We start from the raw sequence: 24,739 nt of genomic DNA on the forward strand, positions 1-24,739 counted from the left end.
GCAGTCATCGATACCACTGCAAAAGTAGCTTCATCGCTCTTTATTGCTTAGCCAGCGGGAACACAGATCAATGGTCTCCACGTGGCTTCTTCTACAGCACAGACCACAAACACAGCCCCAGGCTATAGTAGGACCACAGATGTCACTATGGACTCAGGTGGCCGGGCGGGTCACTCTCATCAATATGGCCCCCAGTGGCATCATGGTCCGTGGACATCAACATGGCTTCGGGCTGCAGCACAGACCACAGACATCTGCATGGACTTCAGTGGTAACAAGGACCACAGACACCTACACAGGCCCCAAATGCAATAGGGCCACAGACTCAGATGTGGCTGGTCCTCAGCAGCAGCACAGAGCCAGACATCCAGACATCGCCATGGCCTCTGGTGGCAGCACAGGCCACTTACATCACTATGACGCCCAGCAACGGCATGGCCCACGGACATCAACGTGGCTTCAGTCAGTGGTACAGACTGTGAACATCCACATGGATCTCTGGATCTTGGGGAGCAACTCAAACACAGGCACCAACATGGCCTCTGGTGACATCATGGACCACAGTGCTCCTCTTAGGAGTTTCAGTCCAGCATGAACTGTTCCTCATTTCCGGCCTCCACTGCTGCCCAAGCCAGGGCGATTCCACAGCTGGTGGTATGTCTGGGTGGGGGGTCGGGTTTAGGGGGCTCAGTCTGAATCTGCAGAAGCTTCAGGTTGCTACACACTACCCCACTGACCCGACGGGGCAATGACATATCCCATGGTCCACCTCATCACTCTCTCATGCCTGTCACCGCCATCATGTCTACCATCTCTCTCCACATCAGGTCTACCACTTCTACTACTTCATCCTCCTATCTCTCCCACCTCCCTGTCACACATTTGTTCATCATAGTGGCATCTGCCTCCCTTGAGAGGTGTGGTAACCTGGACTTTGGTTCTGAGTAGAAGAAGTACTTAGATCCATCTACCTTTCCCATCTCTGGGCCTTTTACCTACCAAGTCCTCCATCCCAGAGTCCCCTACAACACTGTATTCTGTCACTTCCTGCAAGCCTTCCCACTCCATGGTGTCTCACAAGCCCTCCTCATCTAGAATCTGCTCAGAAAGGACATCCATAGGCTGCCACTCTGAGAGTCAAACACAGCGCTCCTCATGGGGTAGAAATCAGGACCCAGATGTGAAACTTCAGAAGAACTCTTGGGTACCCAAGGGGATATGGGACCAAGGAGTATGGCTCAAAGGAGAAGCCCCGCCATACCTCAGTGCTGGCCTTGCAGCTTTGCAGACTGAGGACAGCGTTTCTTCATAAGACACCATGTTATGTGGTTGGTTGGTTGGTTGGTTGGTTGGTTGGTTGGTTGGTTGGTTGGTGCTGTTTCAAACTATTCCGCAGCTAAGGCTCATACCTCACAGCAATTCTCTTATCACACCCTGAGTGTTAGGATTACAGCTGTGAGCTACCAACCCAGCCCAAAAGGCTACGATTTCAGACTGGGGCTCCAGAAGACTGGTACAAGGGGGAATTATGTTCACAAGATTCAACCTGAGTAGGTCCACCTTTCAGTTAGCCAGGCTTCCTGTTCCTTCATGATTTCTCATCAGAGTTGAAAACAAATCTTTAAGCACCACTAAGGACAAGTATTCATTGCTCAAAAAAGTCTGACATGTGTACCACCAGGCAGATGGGTTCTTTCCTCAGGGACCTGAGGCTCTTATTCACACAAAATATGCAAGCTCTCACTAGGAGAAAGAAATTATGAGAAATCGATCAGAAACAGCAGAATATAAGAGATGGAAGAGAGAATCTCAAGCGCTGAAGATACAATAGAGGAAATAGACACATTGGTCAAAGAAAACATTAAATCTAACAAAATCTCAACACAAAATATCCAAGAAATATGGAACACCAAGAAAAGACCAAACCTAAGAATAATAGGGATAGAAGAAAGAGAAATCCAACTCAAAAGCACAGAAAATACATTCAACAAAATCATAAACAAAAACTTTTGCAATCTAAAGAAAGATAAGCCTATAAAGGTACAAGAAGCTTACAGAACACCAAATAGGCTAACTGAATCAAAACAAAAACAGTCACCTCACCACATATTAATCAACACTAAACATACAGAATAAAGAAAGAATATTAAGAGCTACAAAGGAAAAAGGCCAAGCAATATATAAAGGAAGACCTGTCAAAATTACACTTGACTTCTCAATGGAAACAATGAAAGCCAGAAGGTCCTGGTCAAGTGTTTTACGGCCATTAAGAGCCCATGGATGCCAGCACGGACTACTATACCCAGCAAAATTTTCAATCACTATAGACAGACAAAACAAGATACTCCATGACAGAACCAGATTTAAGCAATACCTAGCCACAAACCCAGTCCTACACAAAGTATTAGAAGGAAAACTCCAACACAAGGAAGTTGGTTACATCCACAAAAACACAGACGATAGACAATCTCACAGCAGCAAATAACAAGGAAGAAAAAACACACACAATAACATCACCAACAACAAAATCTAAGATAACAGGAACTAGCAATCACACACACTAATATTGGAAGACTTCAACACCCCATTCTCTCCACTGGCTAGGTCTGTCAGAAAGAAATTTAACAGAGAAATAAGGAAACTAACAGATGTTATGACTCAAATGGACTTAACAGACATCTACAGAACATTCCATCCAAACATTAAAAAAATACCTTCTTCTCAGCACCTCGTGGAACCTTCTCAAAAATTGATCACATACTAGGTAACAAAGCAAACCTCCACAGATACAAAAAAAATTGGAATAACCCTGTGTATCTTTTTGGATCACCATGACTTAAAATTAGAATTCAACAGCAATACTAATTTCAGAAAACCCACAAACACATGAATATTAAACAATGCTCACTTGAATCATAAATGGGTCAAGGAAAAAATAAAAGACTTCCTAAAATTCAATGAAAATGACCATACAACATACTCAAATTAATGGGACACAATGAAAGCAGTGTTAATAGGAAAATTCATAGCACTAAATGCCTACATAAAGAAGCTGGAAAAATCCCATACTAGTGAATTAACAGAATATCTGAAAACTCTAGAATAAAAAGAGGCAAACTCACCCAGGAGGACTAGACAGCAGGGAATAATCAAATTGAGAGCTGAAATCAACAAAATAAAAAGAAAGAAAACAATACAAAAAATGAAAGAGACAAAGAGTTGGTTCTTCGAGAATATCAACAAAATAGACAAACTTTTATCCAAACTAACCAAAAGGCAGAGAGAATATCCAATTAATAAAATCAGAAATGAAAGGGGGACATAACAACAGACACAGAGGAAATACAGAGGCCCATCACACCATATTTTAAAAATCTGTACTCCACAAAATTGGAAAACTTTAAGGAAATGGACAACTTTCTGGATAAATATCACTTACCAAAATTAAATCAAGGCCAGATAAGCAAATTAAAAAGACCTATCAATGCTGAAGAAACTGAAAGTTATCAAAAGTCTCCCAATTTAAAAAAAAAAAAAAAAAAGCCCAGGACCAGATGGTTTCAGCTCAGAATTCTACAAGATTTTCAAAGAAAATCTAATACCAAATACTCCTCAAAACATAAGGAACATTTCCAAACTCTTTTTATGAAGCTACAATTCCCATGATACCAAATCCACACAAAGACATTACTAAGAAAGAGAATTACAGACCAATCTCACTCATGAACATTGACACAAAAATACTCAATAAAACACTGGTAAACTGAATCCAAGAACACATCAGAAAAATCATCCACCATGATCAAGTCGGCTTCATTCCACAGATGCAGGGATGGTTCAACATATGAAAATCTATCAATGTAATCCATCATATAAACAAACTGAAAAATAAAAACCACATGATCACCTCATTAGATACTGAAAAAGCTTCCGACAAAATACAACATCCCTTCATGATAAAGGTCTTGGAGAGAACAGGGATACAAGGAACATACCTAAACATAATAATGAATAATATACAGAAAGCCAACAGCCAACATCAAACTAAATAGAGAGAAACTCACAGTGATCTCACTGCAATCAGAAAATTTATTCACATAGTCCTTGAGGTTCTAGCTAGAGCAATAAGACAACAAAAGGAGATCAAGGGAATACAAATCAGAAAAGAAGAAGTCAAACTCCACTATCTGCTGATGATATGACAGTTTAGATTAGCAACCCAAAAATTCTACCTAGAAACTTCTGCAACTCATAAACATCCTCAGTAAATTAGCAGGATCCAAGATTAACTTGAAAAAATCAGTAGCCTTCCTTTATACAGATGATAAGTTGACAAAAGAAATCAAAGAAACATCACCCTTCAAAATAGCCATAAATAACATAAAATATCTTGGAGTAACTCTAATAAAACAAGTGGAAGACCTGGATGACAAAAACCTTAAATCTTTGAAGAAAGAAATTGAAGAAGACACCAGAAAATGGAGAAATCTCCTATGCTTTTGGGTAGATAGAATTAACATAGTAAAAATGGCAATCTTACCAAAAGCAATCTACAGACTCAATGCAATGCCCACCAAAATTCTTCACAGACCTCGAAAGAACAATACTCAACTTCATATGGAAAAGCAAAAAAGCCCATGATAGCCAAAATAATCCTGCACAATAAAGGTACTTCTGAAGGCATCACAATCCCTGATTTCAAACTCTACTACAGAGCTACAGTATTGAAAATAGCCTGATATTTGTCATAAAAACAGACAGAAGGACCAATGGAATCAAATCAAAGACCCAGATATCAATCCACAAACCTACGAAAACCTGATTTTTGACAAAGAAACAAAAAATATAAAATAGAAAAAAAGAAAGCATATTCAATCAATGGTGCTGGCATTAACTGAATATCAACATGTAGAAAAATGAAAATAGATCCATGTCTATCACCATGCACAAAACTCAAGTCCAAATGGATCAAAGACCTTAACATAAAACCAACCACACTGAAACTCAGAAGAGAAAGTGGGAAGTACACTTGAATGCATTGGCACAGGAGACCACGTCCTAAATATAACCCCAGCAGCACAGACACTGAAATAAACAATAAATGGGACCTCCTGAAACTGAAAAGCTTCTGTAAAGCAAAGGACACAGTCAACAAGACAAAATGACAGCCTATAGAATGGGAAAAGATCTTCACCAACCCCACATCTGGCAGAGGGCTTATCTCCAAAATATACAAAGAACTCAAGAAACTGGTCATCAAAAGAACAAATAATCCTATAAAAAAAAAAAAGGTGTACAGACCTAAACAGAGAACTCCCAACAGAGAAATCTAAAATGGCTGAAAGACACTTAAGGAAATGCTCAACATCCTTAGCCAACAGAGAAATGCAAATCAAAACAACTCTGTGAGATTCCATCTTATACCTGTCAGCATGGCCAAGATCAAAATCACAGATGACAACTTATGCTGGAGAGGTTGTGGGGTAAAGAGAACACTTCTCCATTGCTGGTGGGAGTGCAAACTGGTATATCTGCTTTGGATATCAGCATGGCGATTTCTCAGAAAATTAGGAAACAACCTACCTCAAGACCCAGCAATACCACTTTTGGGTATATATTCAAAGGATGCTCAATCATTCCACAAGGACATGTGCTCAACTATGTTCACAACAGTATTGTTTGTCATAGCTAGAACCTGGAAGCAACTAAAATGCCCTTTGACCAAAGATTGGATAAGGAAAATGTGATACATTTACATAATGGAATATTATACAGCAGAAAAAAAATAACATCTTGTAAATTGTGGGTAAATAGATGGAGCTAGAAAACATCATATTTAGTGAGGTAACCCAGACCCAAAAAGATAAATATCATATGTAGTCACTCATAAGTGGCGTTTAGCTATGAAGCAAAAAAAAAAAAAAAAAAATGCAGCCTACAATTCACAACCTCAGAAAACCCAGACAACAAAGAGGACCTTACAAGAGACATACATGGATCTAATCTACACGGGAAGTAGAAAAAGACAAGATCTCCTGAGTAAATTCGGAGTATGGGGAACATGGGATAGGATAGGAGGGAAGGGGAGTGAAGGGAGGGGAGCAGAAAAAATATACATAGCTCAATAAAGTCAATTAAGGAAAAAAAAACAACAACAAATGGGTTTCAACACGGCTACTGGTTTTACTGTGTACGATCTCATCACTCAGTAGAGACAAAAGCCTCAGAAGACAAAAGTTCTCATGCAGAAACATATGCCTCTAACCTAATAGAAAATACCCATGGTTGATAAATTCAACAATAAAAGCTGCTAGGGCAGGCACCAAAAGGAACCTGGAAAAAAAGATGTCATGTACCTGAGACCAACTGACCCGTGGCCCTGTGAACATGGTGATATGAGTTATGAATCAATTAAAAGATGTCATCGCAATCAGAAACACAAGCTAATTACATGAACATTCTCTAAGTATGGAAAAAACCTGAGGAGTTAACCTTACACAAAAGAAGGTATCGTAATTCCAAGCTGACAAGCAAACCTGGCCTTGCTATGCACACGACTGTGCACACTGGTCATCCTACAACTCAGGGGGCTCGGCGGGAACATCAAACACTATGAGCCTATTTCTAAACACACAAAAGACCTGAAGTTCACCAGAAGAACCTGCCCTGTGCAGTCCTTAATACCATACAAGACTGCAAGTGGGAGTCTCTGGGCCTTCAGCCTGGGAGACCAGAAAACACCTGGCCCCATTTTAGAGACCCCAGAGGGAAATTTTACTGCAAAACTGCTCCAAAACACTAACATTTTAAGAGGGAGTCGCTTGCTTGACATAGGAAAGGTAAGAGATGAGCCAGCTCGGGAGATGTATGGCACCAGCAAGTGGATTATGGGATCAGTGACTGCCCCAGTACTACGGGCAACGTGTTGAACTTTGTAGGTCTGTTTCCATATGTCTCTAAAGAGAGCGTTTCAAATGGTGGGGTTAACTTTGGAGATTTCAGAGAAAATACTAGTTGAAGAAAAGCAGGTAATATTCTAACTGCTGAAAGATAAATTTGAATATGTAAATGCAAATGATTTAAACGGCAGATAATAGTTCAGACTATGTTTCATTCCTTATTTCTGTTTTAATCCAGTTGAGCTCATGATCTGAGTGGAGATAAGCACCATCCAATGAAAAAGCACCACAGGACTACACACACGCAACACACTCAGACATGCACAGACCTGTGTGTGCACAGACATGGCATGGACATGAAGTCATGCCTGAGTCCACAAGGTCTCGTTCTTAAATTTTAGATTCAGTTGTTTCAATATCTGGTGGGGAGAGGACTTAGGGGAAGCCCAAGAGGACCAGTGGGTCAATATGACCACAACAGACTGTATACATGTATGAGCTTTCAGCTAGTGAGGTCATGGATCTTAGAGGAGAACACATTACTGCCACTTTCCCTAAAACAATTCTAATTCCTTGCATCCTAACTGCACAGCCTTCTATTCACAGCCATGGCTCTCGCCCTGTATCCAAGGAGCTTCCTTTTGCAGCAGCTGGAAACTGGTACAGAAAGCTGGCCTTACAGGCAGGAAGAACTAGCATTCCCAGCCACACCCTTAGGAGAGTCCAGTCAAAGTGGGAACGCACCCAAGCCCTGCAGCTCAGGGTGTTTCCTTCTCTTTTACTGATCAAGGCTTTTTCACCTTCAATATAAAAATCTCTCTCTTTTGCCTTTAGTATAAAAAAAGTTGCAAATCAACAAATACTTTCAATTTCTTATTTGTAGCTGTTTTTAAGATGCAAAGTCATAAGTAACTAACACTATAGAAGCATGAGTAAAAACTCAAGTAAGCGGAGCACAACAGTGAAGTGAAATTTACAATTCTTTAAACTAAAAATTGCTTATTCTCGTCAATAAATATATACACAATCATGTGCTCCAGCATCAAGATATAAAGAAGTGGCCACGTCAGTCCCTACTAGCTCCATGCAGCCCACCACACACCTCCCAGGACTGCTGGCTGACTTCCAGCTTGTCTTGTCCCCGGAGTTCACCTTTTACACTGGCAGTCCACATTGAAACTAATGCACTCTGTCGGGGTGGTGTTCAGACCCCGAGGGAGGAGACACAAGTGTCCTCTGTGAACTGCCTTGCCTGCTCTTCACTCCAGACTGCCTTCTCCCGAGACAGAGTTGTAAAATGATTTAACGCCATCCTGCCTTCAACTGGCACTCACACCTGCCAATCCCAACCTGGTGAGTATGAGGTCCCACTGGGCTTCCAGGTCTGCCCACATGGGTCCTATTCCTTAGCCACTGACTAATTTTTAAGCAGAAGACATTTTCATGTCTGTAGATGGCCAGTGAGATGGTGTACCCATTGTACCAGGAGCAAACATACAGATCCAGGAACAAGGCAGTTCCTGGTCACCGTGAATAATGCTTGTCTTTCCACTGCTTTGAAAGTCCAGAAGAGCTAACCCTGCCTGTTTCTTCTGAAATATGGAAAAAAAAAAAGATCAAAAGTAACTGTTCACCCAAGAAATGTAGAAATTTTGCTCAAATCCACAGTGAAAACAAAATCTCCAAAGATGAAAGCTAAATGTGAATTTAGATGGGAGGGAGGAACTGTGGAAGCAGAATAATGACAGAAAAGACGCATTATAATCCATTATTATTATCCAAGTGCCTGGAGCCTAGAAACCTGTGGAGTCACATGACAAAGACTTCGCAGGTGTGGTGAAGGATCCCGGGATAGAGTTGAGACTCAGCCTAGAGCATCCCTCAAGGGAACACGAGGGGACATAGATAGTCCCTGAGGTTTGCAGATAAGATGTCCCAGAGGCCGGACGGTGGTGGCGCACGCCTTTAATCCCAACACTCGGGAGGCAGAGGCAGGCGGATCTCTGGGAGTTCGGGGCCAGCCTGGTCTACAGAACTAGTTCCAGGACAGGCACCAAAGCTACAGAGAAACCCTGTCTCGAAAAACAAAAAAAAAAACAAACAAACAAAAAAAAGATGTCCCAGAGGAGGCAAAAGCACAAAGCAAAGCCTGTTAGGAGGAAACAGCCCTGCAGACACCTTGACTTCATCCCACTTGCCCCACACTGGCCTGAGCTGCACACAGAGACAACAGCACAGGAGACTGACAGCACCAGAGGCTCATGGGAGCATCCCAACAAGGTCTGAGTGAAGAGTTCACTTACCCTCCCCTGAGGGTCCTCTCAGGATGAAGCCATGCCCAAGCCTCCCTAGCCTGTGACAGATCCCTGCACAAGTCTCACAGGAAGCACTGAGGCCCCGGCCACCATACTCTGGCAAGGCATGTCACCCCAGGCCTGTGACTAGAAAAGCAAGGTGCTTCCCAAGGAATTGACCAGCTGTACCTGCAGCTATGTAAATCTGAAGTCTGGATGAATGTAGTGACTGATACTACCTCCACTAGTGCTAGGAAAAGAGGAAAAAAATGTTTACCCAAAAGAGTCAATGAAAGGAAACAGGATGAGGGAGAGTATAGGCTCAATTAGCAAAGCAGAAAATGTCATAGCACTGTCCCTAATCAATGGTGTCACGCTAGACAGCCAACCAAATTGGTGGAGGAATCAGCAGAGACCCTACTTCCCATCTATATATAAACATAAAATGTCTGCAGATAGAAAAATGAACGAAAGTGTGAAATTCGAATGTGCATTTCTGGTGTTTGTTTTACAAAGAAAGGCTTTTAAAATAAAGCATCAAAGTCAGACGTTGCAAACAGATTTCGAGACGTGACTTATAAGACTTATTTATTATGTATGCAAATGATAAAGTGGAAATCCAATTATGACCGCAAAAGGAAAAAAATCCTAGTACTGTTGAAACGAGCTAGAAGACCCCACTGTACAACTCACATGCTGAAGAAGAGGAACAACAGGAAGTGTCACCTTGCAGCTCAGGGGTGATGGAGCCTTACCACAGGTCACAGATGGACAGAGGTCACAAGCAGAACCTGGGAGGAAGGCTACACTCAGCCTTGGATGAAGGGCAATGACAACAAGGCACATCTTTCTGGAAACTATATGGAAATACACACAGAAGGTATTTTTTTTATATAAAAAAAAATGTCATACTTTCTAGAACTCTTCCATAGCCTAAGGAGGGGAATTTGTGAAGATCCTTTATATCAGACTCAGACATTCCCATGGGGCTTTGCACACACCTGTAGTAGGTCCACGCAACAGCGCACAGACAGAAGCATAAAGACATTTTGATTTTGTTGTCAGGAAGAGTTACTTGGAGTTGGGGATGTACCTCAGCTGCTAGAATGCTTGCCTAGCTTGCACAAGATCCTGGCTTCTATCTCCAGCATCACATAAACCAAGCATGGTGGTGCTTGCCTGTAATGTCAGCACTAGGGAGGTTGAGGCAGGAAGATGAGAAGTTTAAGGTCATCCTTGGTGATATAGAAATTTTGAAGGCAGCCTGGGACACATTACAGCCTGTCTCAAAAAACAAACAAATGGACAAAAGTGACTAGGGAGATGGCTCCATCAATAACATACGTGCTGTGCAAGCCGAAAGACCTGGTTCTGAATCTCCAGCACCCCTGTAAAAGTCAGGTGTTGACGGTGCACATCTATAACCAGGGTGCTGAAATATATCGATGAAAAGTGGCTAAAATGTCAAAAATAACACCTCTGAGCTTCTCTTGTTGGGTCACATTTCTATGGTGAGACATTAGGCTTTTTGTTTAGATTTTGTTTGTTTTGCTTAAAGGTTTATATCATTTCTTTTTATGTGTCCATGTGTGTCTATATGAGTGTCTGCCACGTGCATGTGGGTCCCCTCTGAGGCCAGAAGAGGGTGTGAGATTCCCTAGAACTGAAGTTACACATGATGCCAAGCAACCTGACACAGGAACCAGGAGCTGAGCCCAGGTCCTCTGGAAGAGTTGCATCCTCTTAGCCACTGAGCCATCTCTCCAGACTGTGCTCATAAGTAACAATTAGTGTGTGGATTCACAGTGACTTCTACAATTCCACAAGGAAGGCATGGGTCGGCCTGATGGAAGACACTTCTGCAACTGGCATGTCCGTTGTCTTGTTCAGAGGGACACGGACTTCCTGACTTAGTGCAAGTGAAAGAGCTGGAACTGTTTGATGCCAAAGTCATGGTGCTACTCTCCCAGAGCCCAGAGATCCCTGTAGTAAGACAATATAAATCTGAGGGAAGCAAAAAGTGAAAGCCGAGGTCATGGCTCATCACCATGAAGATATGTGAGAACATGGCGGGGTAAACTATGCCGTCATCGAACAGGAAACGCCGAGGGACCTACCTCAGAATCTGCATTTCCACATGCTTATCAAGTCCTGGTCATGTCTGTATCCTCCACACCCCCACTGAGCTACCAGAAACACCTGCCAGTGTACTCACTACAGCTGAGCCTGCAAGGTTTCCTTTAGGAAATGCACGGGCAAGGCATTGCCAGTTTCCCCTGCTTAACCAGTGCTGCCAAGTTGGATATGAGATCAACAAAGAAAACAACCAAGTTAAACAAATTTTAAGAACCAGAGGACTTTCTCTAAACCCTAACAAAAACAAAACAAACAAACAAAAAAAAACAAGACAAAACAACAACAATAGTTTTTTTCAACCAACAGAAACAAACAAAGCTATATTCTAGACATTGCTTTTTTGGACTCGAATCCAGTACATTGGCACATCTGGAATAATAAATGAGTCCTGCTCAGTTTCTCTTCTAGGTAATCTCTGATCAATCTGACTCTATTTGTATTTACCATGAAGACTAGACACTACATTCACAAAATAAGTTGTATTTCACTCCTCGGTGTTATTTGTGATTTGGCCTGCACTCAATGCTGAGAATCGCTACTGTAATATCTTCCTCTGAATGAGACAAAATCCCGCTGGGGCCAGCACAGTGGAGCTTGCTCACTATCCCATCCCCCACAGGATGTGACTATGACATCACTGGTGGGGGTCTGCAGTATGAGCTCACAAATGTGTTAACCAGCCTCTGAGGATGATTCAAAGACTCCCATCTCAAATGTACATTGTAATTATAATTAATTTAAATGACCCTGCATGCAAACTTGTGACACTGTCATTTCCAGGGGAAGAGAACACCAACACTGAATATAAGCAATTCTCTGCCAGGGTTACATTATTTCCTCATTGTCCTTGTGTAGACCCAGGGAACATCTGAGAATCAGAGGTTATGTCTTTCACATTCTGGTCCTGCTAACTCTCTACTTTGGGGCCATCCTGTGCACCACAGGCTGTCCTTGGCATCCCTGACCGCTCCTTACAGGACATTAGCAGTGAACTCTCTCCAAAGTGCTAAGCACAAATGTTTCCAAACACATGCCAGGGCTACCTGGAGGGAAAAACAAAAACAAACAAACAAAAAATAAACTACTTCTGTTTAAGAATCCCAGCCACAATAAGAAAAAAACGAACTGCTTCCTTATGGAAGACCTGGAGCCATCCTGTCACAGTTCTAAAACATATCCCCTCTAACGAGAGAAAACAGAAAGACCGGGTCTTTCTAAGAAAACATTTAATAAGAAAGGTAGGCTGGACACAGGGCAATGGAACACCCATCTTGGCTTCCTCTCCTTCCTTACATCCATGCAAATGAGTGAGGCTTTAATGTCTAAGGACAGGTCCCAAACATGGCTGGAAAACAAGAATATACCATCCAGTAAGCAGGAGGGTCACCCTGAGACCAGAAAACAGATGGAACAGCAGTATCTAAGTGAAGCCCACAGACCAGAGCCTGGATGGAGGCTGAGGGGGTGAGGACCAGCAGCATCACAGGGAACGAGAAGGGCTTCAGCAGATCCTACCCCACAAAATGCAAAGAGATGAGACTGTTTCCAAGCAGCTTTGCCACCTCTCTAAAGTATTTATGGAAATACAAAAATATCTAACACCCAACAAAGAAGAAAACCAAAGATAAGTCTACAGAACTTCGGGCCTCTTTGGAAAAGACACCAAGATCCAAATCAATTACTGAATTTTTAACCTTTGGAATTTTTTAAAATGAAGAATGAATTAAAACCAAAGGAAAGTAGAAGAAAGGAATAAATAAAGACCAGCGCCAACATCAGCTGAGCAGAGAATATAAAATCAACAATGAAAATCAGTGGAGTACGAGCTGGTTCATTGGGAAGACGAAGTCAGTAACCCACAGAATGATGAAGGGCAGGGAGAGAAGGCCCATGTCACCACAGATGCCACACAGACAGTAAGGACAGGACCAGGGAAAATTCCAGGCAACTCCTTACAGTGGATCAGAGGCCAGGCAATGACTCCCCACCCCTGGTCTTCCCAGCCAGCTAGAGGGTAGAATCTTGAGGGGACAGGGATGCCAGGGGGACAGCTTGCTGTCAGAAAAGTCCCGTAACACCAAAACCTGATCCACATGTGTAGACCAGATACTCACCCCACATCTTTATGATCACTTGTGGCTCTAACAGGACATCTCGATCCTAAATGAGGCCAGGAAGCAGGCCAACATTAGCTGGGAATCCTACCGTGGGCCATCCCAAGATGCTGCAGCAGGGGCAGGTCCTACCAGGCCATTCAGTGGTCCTTGCAGAAGCAGCTGCTTCCCCACTCAGATTCCTATGGAATGCTAAGAACTGGTCCTAAAACCCTACAGAATGGGGCTATTTCTCCTACAGCAGGAAGAAGGGTCGTGGGAACCAAGAGACAGAATCTTCAGATTCCTGCCTCTACTGTCCCACCCTGACGCTTGGCTGCTTCAGAGTCTGACTTTCTAGGGAGGAAAAGCCCAGGGAGATTCTGGACAGTGCAGTGAATTTGACTAGCGTGGAGCTGAGGTCTAGCTACAGGAACCACAGGAACCACAGGACCCCAGGGGCTCAAAAACTAAACACAAGCAGCAACAAAATGCTTTTACCATCAAAGCTCACCACCTCCCTTTAAAACACACACACACACACACACACACAGAGAGAGAGAGAGAGAGAGAGAGAGAGAGAGAGAGAGAGAGAGAGAGAGAGAGAGAGAGAGAGAGACCAGCAGTACCACAGCAGCAAAGACCTAAACAACCATAGCTCTCCCGGCATCTGTATGCTGTATCACCCCTGTATTCATCCATGAAAACGAAGCCCAGGTGCACCCTGTTTCCCAGTGGGATCACGGGCAATGCTCTCATCTGCACCCAGTCCTGGGGCTGCAGAGCCAATGCTGCAAATCAGGAAAAGGAACACGAGCCTGCCCCTCCCCCCAACCCTTTACCAGGATTTAGACTAGAATTAGTACCATTGGGGAGCCCTCTTGAAGACAAAGAAGTCACTTGAAAGTCTGATGAAAAAAGGTGGGGGGGGGTCGGGAGATGCACAGCCTTCAGTGATCTCGAGGTCATGTGCCTAGTGACTGCCCCGCTCTTCTAAGCCAACCCCCTAAGCTTCTTCTTCATTTTTATTTATTTTATTCATCTCTATACCACTGAGGGCTTCCCCCATGCCGCCTGTAAACCCCTCACAGGGTATTAATGAGAAATGAACGTGAACAACAGAAAGGTTTTTCCAGCCTTTCCGGCAGCTGGAGGCAGGTGTGACTGTCCTGTCTCCCACACGCCTTTGCCACAGGAAATGAGCCCAGGACTAAGCTCCATGCCGAGCTACTTTATCTGGTGTTGTGAGTGATGCCTGGAATGCCAGTTTCTTTTTAATGAGTTTCTTTTCTGGCTAAACCAGCTGATGAATTGTGTTTAGTATTGGGAAGCCTTACTGAAAAGCTATGGTTGGTCTTGGCAGCATAAGATGGGAGGGAGAGAGGGATGCACAAGCAGAGACAGAAACAGACAGATAGAGCCTGCCTCACACCACTTTTAAGCCTCTTTGCAAACCTTCCAAGATCCCAGCTGAGGAGCCCAGCCAAGTGCTCTGGCTGTGGAGACTGACTTACAGCCTGAGGTCAAGCCCAGCTCCTCAGACTGTGAAATCAGTAAGGAAAATATTTGATTCCTGAGTCAAGAATGTCTGCCACCAGAGAAAAGGAAAGAGATTATCAGTCAGGATAGCAGTGGCAACAAGGATACATCCAAAGGGGAGACATTTCTCATCCGTCTAAATTTCTTCTGGAGCAAGAAATAAGATTACATTATGCCTAATCACCACTTCCCCTTGTCAAGCGAAAGAAAACGCCTCTCCCGTGGAGACTCGCTGGCTCTCTGATCTCCTCCCTGGCACTAAGGAGACACAAAAACTACAACTCTGCCCTCAAATATATTCCAGACATCTGAGAAGCGGGTCATGTTCCTAGGGGTTCCTTGGGTTGCCCCAAGATGGAGCATTAAAGTCAGCAGTAGCAGAAAGGCTTCTATCATTTGAGAGCTGTTTTCCTGCCAGACCAAAACCCATCTCTATGGATGTAGAACTCCACTTACCTTACACACATGCACACACACACACACACACCAACACAGCCACAACCACCAGATCCTACAGAACAGCCTTTGTAAAACCGGTAGGAACCCGTATTTAGCTCCCTGTCATTTCTACATACTCAGCTCCCCTGAATGGACCAAGCCACAGGCCAGCAGGCAACACATAGTAGCAGATGCTGGGAAGGGGCCTCACCAACCAATGTCAACATTCCCTTGGCCCTTACTTAATTATCACAAAAAAAAAAAAAAAAAAAACCCACTGAGTTTCTGTGAATGTCAGAAATGCACATCTATTTGACTAGAAAATACTGCCCGAAGCACCTGGAGTTTTGGGGACATGCTATGATGTCAATACAGACATCCTTGTACCAGCTCCTCGCTAGCATCCTGGGCTCCTTTAGCAGCTGGACCTCGGTCCATCATCCTTTACCCCCCTCCTGGGACAGAGGCCCTGTCATAGCAGGCAATGAGGAAATGCTTGGGAATGAACAAACACAGGAAGGAAAGAAAAAGAGTGAGATCGCACGGTACCTGAGCCGTCCCCATTATGGCTGGCAGGGCGCAGGCTGGGGCTCTCAAGCTGCTGGGAAATCACGTAGGACTATGGCCGGGCCTCAGATGGTGGGGAATCCTAAGATGAGGAATGGATAGAAATGGGGAAAATGATAAAAAAGGGTAAACAACCTCCCACCAGGGGAAAAATAGCATGGAGTAAACATTAAAATAAGCAACTCAGTAATAATTAGATTAAGAACCGCAATGGCAAGTGCTGCGCTAAGTACATGCAGCATGCACAGCTGTGAAAAATACCTCAATTTTAAAGCAGGATGTGAAATGATAAATGGGTTTAACAACTCCAAAATATTAAGCCAGAGAGAAAAAGAAAAACTACGCTTTAAATCAAGATTTGTAACTCCTTCTATAGCTTGGTGATGAAACCAGCACTGGCGAATCAACCCCCAAGCCAGTCACACTGAGAGATCGAAGTGACACCACATATTAGACATATAAAAGGACTATATCCCCAGACAACGCTGAAGGTTGCTCTAATTGTGAAGCAAGTGCTGATCCATGTGTTTGGGAGATTCCAGAATTCCTTACTTTTTACACCCCTTGCATACGAACATATGAAATCACCATTGACCAAATACAAACCAAATGACAGAGAAACTCTGGCTCCATATGAAGTTCTCTGTTTCATACTGAACTGGTAGGCTCATAAAACACTCTTCTACGTGTACTTTATGTGAGCCCTAAAAGTTACAATTATGACACATTATTCTCCTGCAGTTTATGAACGCTGTGTAGTGTACAATGTCTTCTGAAGACTATTTTGTTGCCTAAATCATGGGTTACTAAGTGCCAAGGGAATACTTGTAAATATACAATGCTAATAAGCCAAGGATATGGATTTTTAAAGAAGTACATTGGGGCATATTCATTACATAACAATATACAAACTCAGAGTCAGTTTAATTCATTTCTCCCCACCTCTCTGGGCTATCTATCCACACAAATCACATACTATAAATCTCTGCTGTTCACCTCTAGAAACAGAAAGTTTCCTGTTGTTTTCATGGAGTCTGGGAGTCACTTGATTATTAAACAAGAGTCTTTTTATGCAAACTGTTTTCCTTTGATTTTCTTTCAGGGTGTACAGTTTTAACTACTGTGTAGGAGATATATATATATATATATATATATATATATATATAATCAGACCACTCAACAACACTATCGGTTACAAATATTTACCTTTGTGTGTGTGTGTGTGTGTGTGTGCGTGCGTGCATGTGTGTGGTGTGTGTGCATTCAGATATATTGTTATCTACCTTATATGCTGACACAGGGTCTCTCACTTAAATCCAGAACTCAGCTAGTCCAGCAAGCCAGCTTGCTCTGGAGATTCCCCCATCTCTGCTGGGTGCTGGAATTATATGTTGGCATTACAATGGTTTTGCAGGCAGGTTGTCATGTCCACCAGCATTCACATGAGGGATGCAGATCCAAATTCTAGTTATTATGCTTGTATAGGAAACATTGCATCCAATGAACTATCTCCTTAGCCCCATGCAAACGTTTTCCTTAAGTTTATGGTTAGTCTACTGACTTCCTTAGTGACATTTTTATCAATAACCGAAAAGGCATAACGCTTATTTGGGTGTCTAAATCTGTCAATTCTGAATTATGTCTTTGATGGTATTTGGGGCCATCAAATGCTAAACTTTAATTCTAAATGCTAAAATTTAAAAATCACATTGTAATACATTTTCTTGTTATTATTTACTTCATTTCTGGTCATGTATGCTATTTGCGTGCGTCTGTCTGTGGGTGTGTGTGTGCATGTAAGCACAGCACCTTGTAAGCAAGAGGTGCCAGATCCCCTGGAGAAGGCCTTGGTGTGGACATCAGTGCTAAGAATTGAACTCAACTCCTCTAGAACACGTTCTTAGCTGCTGAGCTACATGTAAAGCTCCTAAATTTTCTTTTAAAATTTCTATAATTATTTTTAATTATTTATATATGCAGCATACTTAAATTTTTTAAGTTGTCAGTTGGAAATTATTTCTCTCCAGTAGACAACCAATTATCCCAGAAATTTTACGAAATAATCTGTATTTTCTTAATTAGAAACTACCACTCGTACAAAAACATCCAAAGATTTATTCATTACCTGCAGCATTCACATTCCTCCTAGCACTGAACCCACAATTCACATTTTTAAAAACTTTTTGCAGAACAATTTTGCCAAGTTCGTCTCATGGGTCAGTTTTATTACTTTCAATCACTCAACCCCTCTTTCACTGTTGTTCCAAACAGGAAAACACGCCTTGTGAACTAGCCAACACATATGCATACATGCCTTACACATGCGGACAGACAAACACCTCTCAGAAGTAACGAGCTCACAGTGAATTTGCCATTTAAAGCCCTTTCTGTACCAGGCATTAGCCACAGTTCATGCACGGTGCTCCTTTGTCAGCCAAAGGCACTTTGTGGGGCTACTGTGGTTTCTGACATGGGACCCAGTTTCCCTCTACCTTAGCATGTGTAATACCATTGGGGATATTTATCTAGTGATTCCATATTTATCAAAGTTCCTACCTCCAAACAGATCTTATGTAGACTTCCATCTTCCACTCGATTGCAAACATCTGACCTCATGTTTTTCTAGTGGCACATGTAATGGATCACACGGGTCTGCAGGGGCACTGCTAGGTTTCTCAGGCGCTCCACAGCTAAGCTCCCTCCTAGACTAGACTCCTGTCTGTGTCAGGGGAACTTTCTAGAATCTTCCAGATGCTATGCCATTTGTATTCATTTGAAATATTATCAGAAATGGCTATTATACTATATCAAGGTCTTCCATTATCTAACGAGATGTTAGTTTTCCCTAATATGCTCACTTCATGCATTATTACAACCAAGATCTTACTATTGAAGCAATAGTTCATTTATAAAGCAAAGCCTACTTACTCATATTCCACATCTAGATAGATGGAATTAGCTTGTATTTTTAAAATATTACCTACAATCTTAAGTGAGATGAACTTTTTCTGATAAATTTACCCAGTTTTGAAGTAACTAAAAGACAATGATGTTTGTCATTGAGGAAAGTTTAAATAACATACAATTATCAGTTCATAAAATCTCAGGTAGAATTTATGAATCACAAGATGATGGTTTTATAAGCAGGCCTACGAAAACTAACTTGTGTCTCTGGCCCATGGCAGTTACCTGACTGTAGCCGGTGCTCATCACTTACAGTGAATGAGAAAACCAACCTTTTCACCTTGACTTTCAAATTTCTTGCAAAATAACCCCTACAGATTATTTTAAGGCCCGGTAAAAATCTCTAGCGATTTTGATCAGTTGGTCTAATCGAGTCTGAGGATTCTCTGAAGCCAGGGGTGGCAGGAAGTTAACTTCTTTACTGACTCAAATCAGCACAGTTTTCCCAGGCATCACCTTAGAACTTCTCATTTTGTGTGATGCTCCCATGTTTTGGGAGTAAGAATATCTCTAATGGATTTGCAAGCATATACACATATATATAAAATCATCATTAAACTGAATCAATATGGTTTAAATAGCAATTTCACTAAAGGTAGTAGTCACTAATTAGCATGGTCACTAATTTGTCCTGAATTCAGTAGTCCTCTACTCCAAAGCTGGCACTCACAACGCTGGGCTGACTTTGCAGTCCAGTTCTTCCTGACAGGTGATTGCTAATCTGTTAATCCAACTTTGCCATACAATCGATGCAAGACTCTCTAGCCAACTCAATTCCACTTGCTGTCTGTCTGATTAGTTTGTGGCATGCCATTCTGTAGATATAGGTCGCACCAAGAATATGCTGAGCATCTAACTATCAGCAAGAGACTCATTCTCCAATTCATTCTTCGATGTCTCCATGTCTCTAATGACAAAGAGCCTTCTCTGCCCTACACTGTCACACCTATATCTTCCTCTACTGAAAACCCTGTTTCCCACGAGAATAATCAATGCCAAATCCATGGAGACTGGGACAGAGGATGTCCTCTGATGACACTAGAAGGCAGAGGCTTCCTGAGGCAACAACTGCTACTAACTGCAGGCCTCTCATGTCCTCATATGGGATGAACCAAGGTCATGGGGGAGTCAACAAGTGCACCCAACTGCCGCATCAGCAGCTCACTGGTCCCCTGAGAGCCTCCATCCAGATGTGAGACTCTGGCATCTGTGACCCCAGAGCCACCTCCTCATGATGAGGCTCCCTCTCACCTCTGTTCTCTCAACAGACATAGGGAGACAGATGTGCATTTCACTCAGTACAACCCTTTGGGGAACTCTGCCTGACAAAGGCAATGGCAGACATCTGGAGAAACCACTCCCTGAGGTCCTTCCAGATCCTCAGGAACCGCAAGTGACAGTAACTCAATCTCTTCATGAATGTTAAGTTGATTAACTGTCTCCATAACCGTCCAAGTCAAAGTCCAGGGAGGTATGATTCAGTCACTCCAGGATGCTGCGGGGTTGCAGCATCTCTTCCCACAGACTGTCCTCAGCTGGGTGTTAATCACACCCGCTAGGTGCCAGGGGGACTAACCAGGATGCTCAATGATTTCTTTCTTTCTTTTTTTTTTTTTTTTACTTTTTTTTTTCTTCCAAAGTATCTTCCAATTTCATGAGAAATTGCCTTGGGGATAGGAAGAGACCTTGTCTGTCCCATGTCAAAGATTTGCACCTACTACAAACCCCATGGCCAGCAGCGCAGCCAGCTTCCTCCAAAGCCCCAGGTAGTATGGAGATAACGGCACACCTGTAGACGACCCAACAGTAATAAGAATGTTCCCAAGGAAGCAGGATGGATGTCTGGAGGATGGCACAGGGTCTTCTACTTGCTTCATGCATACCTGCTTTGACAGGTCAGACAGCCATAGACAACGCTCACAAATACAATACCCCTAGATGTTAAGGACAAAGATCACCTCATCGGTGACATTTAAACATGTGTTCCTAACACAACTACATCCCCAAAGATGGGAACTACTGGGAACTGAGTTGGGCACCTGTTGGCACGGTACGAAAATCCACACAGTGACATGAGTACATTGATTCATGGGTTGCTGGGAACCACTTTTCTTCCTCTTCTGTCCACAGTTTTAAAAGCCATTGATAAACAAATTGGACAAGAAAACTCAATTATGCCCCTTTTGCAGTTGATTAGCCTATTGAAAATACCAATAAAACTTAGCAAACAAAGGTTAGGAAAAATTACAGGATGTCATGTGCCATAAATGAGGATTATAGAAAAACAATTTAGAGTGCAGTGAAGTTTTCATTTATAGACCACACGCTTCAAAAACAAGAGGCGGCAAAGTGCCTTATGTGAGATGGAATCATAAGAGATTGGCCATGTACCACCTCATGTTCGCCCCTATTTCAGAAGCACTGCACTGCCGTTAGCATAGATGTGTAATGGTACATCCCAGATTGGCTGTATTAATCTGTAAGTTAGTAAACTAATGACCAAAAAGATAATGAATAGCATTTCAGTATAATGTAAATTTGAACAAAATCAAATTTCCAAGTGAAATACTTAGAAAAAAAATTGAGGAATTGAAGACAGGATTGAGCTATGGGAACGAAGGTGAAGATACGTAGCTTTTGCTGGCTTGTTGCTGCTGCCTGTGCAGTTTTCCCTGAGGGGTAGGGGGTGCGAAGACCTGGAGTCAATGGCACAGGCTGTGGGAGATTCCAATACAGAAGCTCTTTCTTATATACAGGTTGGGGTTTTTATGGATTTAGGGAACGTGATCAAAACAACAGGAATTAATACACACACACAGAGAAACAGGATTTCTATGTGTAGTCCTCCCTGTCCTAGAACTCACTCTGTAGTCCAGGCTGGCCCTGAACTCAAATTCACCTGCCTCTGCCTCCCAAGGGCTGGGATTAAGGGTATGCACCACCACTACCTGGCTCACATCTTTCAATAGTAACCCCAATATTAATTGTCTCCATGCTAAAGTGAAGGAAAAAAAACAGACTAACAGATTGGATTAGAAAACAGGACCCACCTGTTGCTCTTTTGGAAGAATGGGGAAGACTCTGGAACTTTGAACAAGTAAACAGAGAAATGCTGTGATCAGAGCTTGGTGGGTCATTCTAGTAGGAGCCTGGCAAACAGTGCTGCTTAGAGAGATGAAGACAGTGGAGGCCTAGCTCGTGTGGTATCAGAGGGAAGCAAGGGCTCTCACAGCAACAAGGCTAGAGGCCACTTGTGATATTTTGGCAAAGAACTGCTGTGGGACAATGGTCTTGTACTTTATAAAGATTTGTTACTTGTATTTTAATAAAATGTTGATTTTCCAGTAGCCAGGCAGGAAGTATAGGCAGGGTTACCAAGCAGGACATAGAGGCTGAGCGAAGAGAACAGGAGAACTCTGGGAAAAGGAAAGACTCAGTCTGTAGCCATCATACAAATGCAGAGGAAGCAAGATGAGAATGCCTCACTGATGAAAAGGTACCAAGCCACATGACTAACACAGAAAAAAATTATGGGTTAATGTAACTTATAAGCATTAATAAGAAGCCTGAGCTAACGGCCCAACCAGTTTATGATTAATGTAGACCTCTGTGTATCTTTGGGATTGAATGGCTGCAGGACCGAGTGGGGCAGAAACCTCTGTCAACAAATGGTGTCAATGTAGAAAAGCATATCTCATTTAAGAGAGGCTTCCTGATTCAGCTTTAGCTGCAAAAACCTTTCAGCTCTTGTAAGTGGTTCCACTACCAAACACTTAAATGGTGTTTATGAATAGCTGACAGCATGCTTTTTGGTGGTGACAGGGACCTTGAAACTCCATAGAGTTGTGGCAATAAAAATGGTTCCCACCAGTACCTCCACCATGAGACTAGACTCTCAGAAAGTTAAGGATGGGGTGGATCCAATCACTGAAGCCACAGCTTTAATCCTAGCCATATCACTTAGCAAATTAAAGACTCATGTGGTCAGAAAAAGAGATATACAGTAAAGATAGATTTAAAGATGAAGAAAACCGCTAAATGGTTTACAGTGTGTTTAACAATATATGTAGGCTTGGGAGAAAAAAGAAAAAGGATAAAGTCCTTAAAATAAAAAAGAAAGAGAGTAGTTGGGTGTGGTAGCACACACCTTTAATCCCAGCACTTGGGAGGCAGGGGCAAACAGATCTCTGTGAGTTCAATGACAGCCTGGTCTACAGAATGAGTTCCAGGACAGCCAAAGAGAGAAAAAGCCAAAAATTAAAAATAAAAGAAATAAAGTTTAAAATAAAGCCACATAAAGATGGAAAATACACAGAGAATCTGGATACTATATGTTATTGTGTTGTCTTTGAATGATTTGATGGCTGAAAAAGGAACAACAACTGCTAAAAGACATTTGATTACAAATGCTGCTGGACTAATACAATACATATATTTTGAAAATGCTTTGACTTCAAAATTTAAGTCAAAAGATATGTTACTTTGGAGAACAGGGTTTTGCCTTTGTTTCCACAGAAAATGAGAGGCTGTAGATTCATTCTAGGTTAAGAAAAATTGGGTTTGATGAAGGAAGACCCCCTAAAGAATCTCCAATAGAAGCGGATGGCCAAGATGAGCCAACATTCCAAGCTGGCATCTGAACTTGACACTGTTGTCCATACATGGGATACTGGCTCTGGCACTAGATTTGGAAATATATAAATGACAAAAGGCACTGAGAGCATGAATTCTTCTTCCATGATTTCAGTGAAACACTGAGACCAAGCTACATGTGGTAGGGGAGTCCCACCCAGGGAGACAGCACTGACAGGATGGGAAGCCACAAGAAGCCAAGGCATAAAGCTCTTAAAAGAAGTCTGTGTTTCACCGAAGACCCCAAGATGTTGTTGATGCCAGAGCCATGAGATATCTGTCAAGGAAAACTGTATACAGGGAGTAGAACCAGCCTGAGGAAGAGATACATGCCACAGGCAGCAGATTGGCATGGTAGAGCCATCTAAACTCTATGAAGCCAAAATCTCAGTCACCAAACATGGGGCAACAGGGTTTGGTATTTGCTGGGATTCGGTCTTGCTCTGTCTGATCCAGTATTTTCTCACTGCTCCTGTTCCTCCCTGTTGCAACAGGAATACATAATATGTGCCATTGTATGTTGGTTATAATTTGGTTTGTTTATTTGTTTTCAAGGGGAATCACAGTTGAAGGATTGCTTTGAGTCTCAGTAGAGACTTTGGTCTTTGGACTTTTAAACAATGTTGACTGGTGATGTCTATGGAGACTTTTAAAGTTGAAGTAAATGCATTGTTTTTCATCACGATATGGCCATGAGTCAACAGAGAACAGGGAGTTGAATGTGGCGATTCAAATGAAAAACGTCCCCTATAGGCTCGCCTTTCTGAATAGCTGGCACCACTTTAGAGTGAAAGAAAAGACAAGGTATTCCAACCAAACAGAACTAGGAAACAAGCAGGCGTAGCTATTCTGATATGTGATGAGATTTCATGCTCACTAAGACCACAATCTACCAAGGGGATGTCTTAAGCATATATCCCAAACAGAGGTACTGCTCATTGCATGAATCAAACACCACTACATGGAAAGCTACAGATTACATTTAACACAGGGATGGTGGGTGACTTCAATACCCCACTCTTAACAATAAACAGGTCATCAGGATAAAGACTGAACAGAGTGCACGCTTCTAACAGACATAAAACAAATGGGAGGGAGAAAGGAGATGAGAATGGACAAGATTTCTCTATGTCCTCCTTCAATGCAGAGCAGAGGCAACCACACAGAGGCTTTATAC

At 42.4% G+C, this 24,739-nt stretch overlaps 1 protein-coding gene across 3 annotated transcripts in view; it reads right to left on the reverse strand.

The window, feature by feature from the left end:
- The window catches only part of Dlgap2 (DLG associated protein 2), a 677,680-nt gene that overhangs the window by 575,657 nt on the left and 77,284 nt on the right, over positions 1-24,739 (reverse strand). Inside the window, exon 2 of one of the 3 annotated variants that reach the window (XM_057752287.1) lies at positions 15,949-16,048. The exons of the other annotated variants lie outside the window; for them this stretch is intronic. Within the exon in view, the coding sequence (XP_057608270.1) occupies positions 15,949-15,963 (15 nt within the window). The 5' untranslated portion in view covers positions 15,964-16,048. The remainder of the gene's footprint in view (positions 1-15,948; positions 16,049-24,739) is intronic. 3 annotated transcript variants of the gene reach the window in all.

The sequence above is a fragment of the Chionomys nivalis genome, chromosome 20 (assembly GCF_950005125.1).
Source record: "Chionomys nivalis chromosome 20, mChiNiv1.1, whole genome shotgun sequence".
Lineage (NCBI taxonomy): Eukaryota > Metazoa > Chordata > Mammalia > Rodentia > Cricetidae > Chionomys > Chionomys nivalis.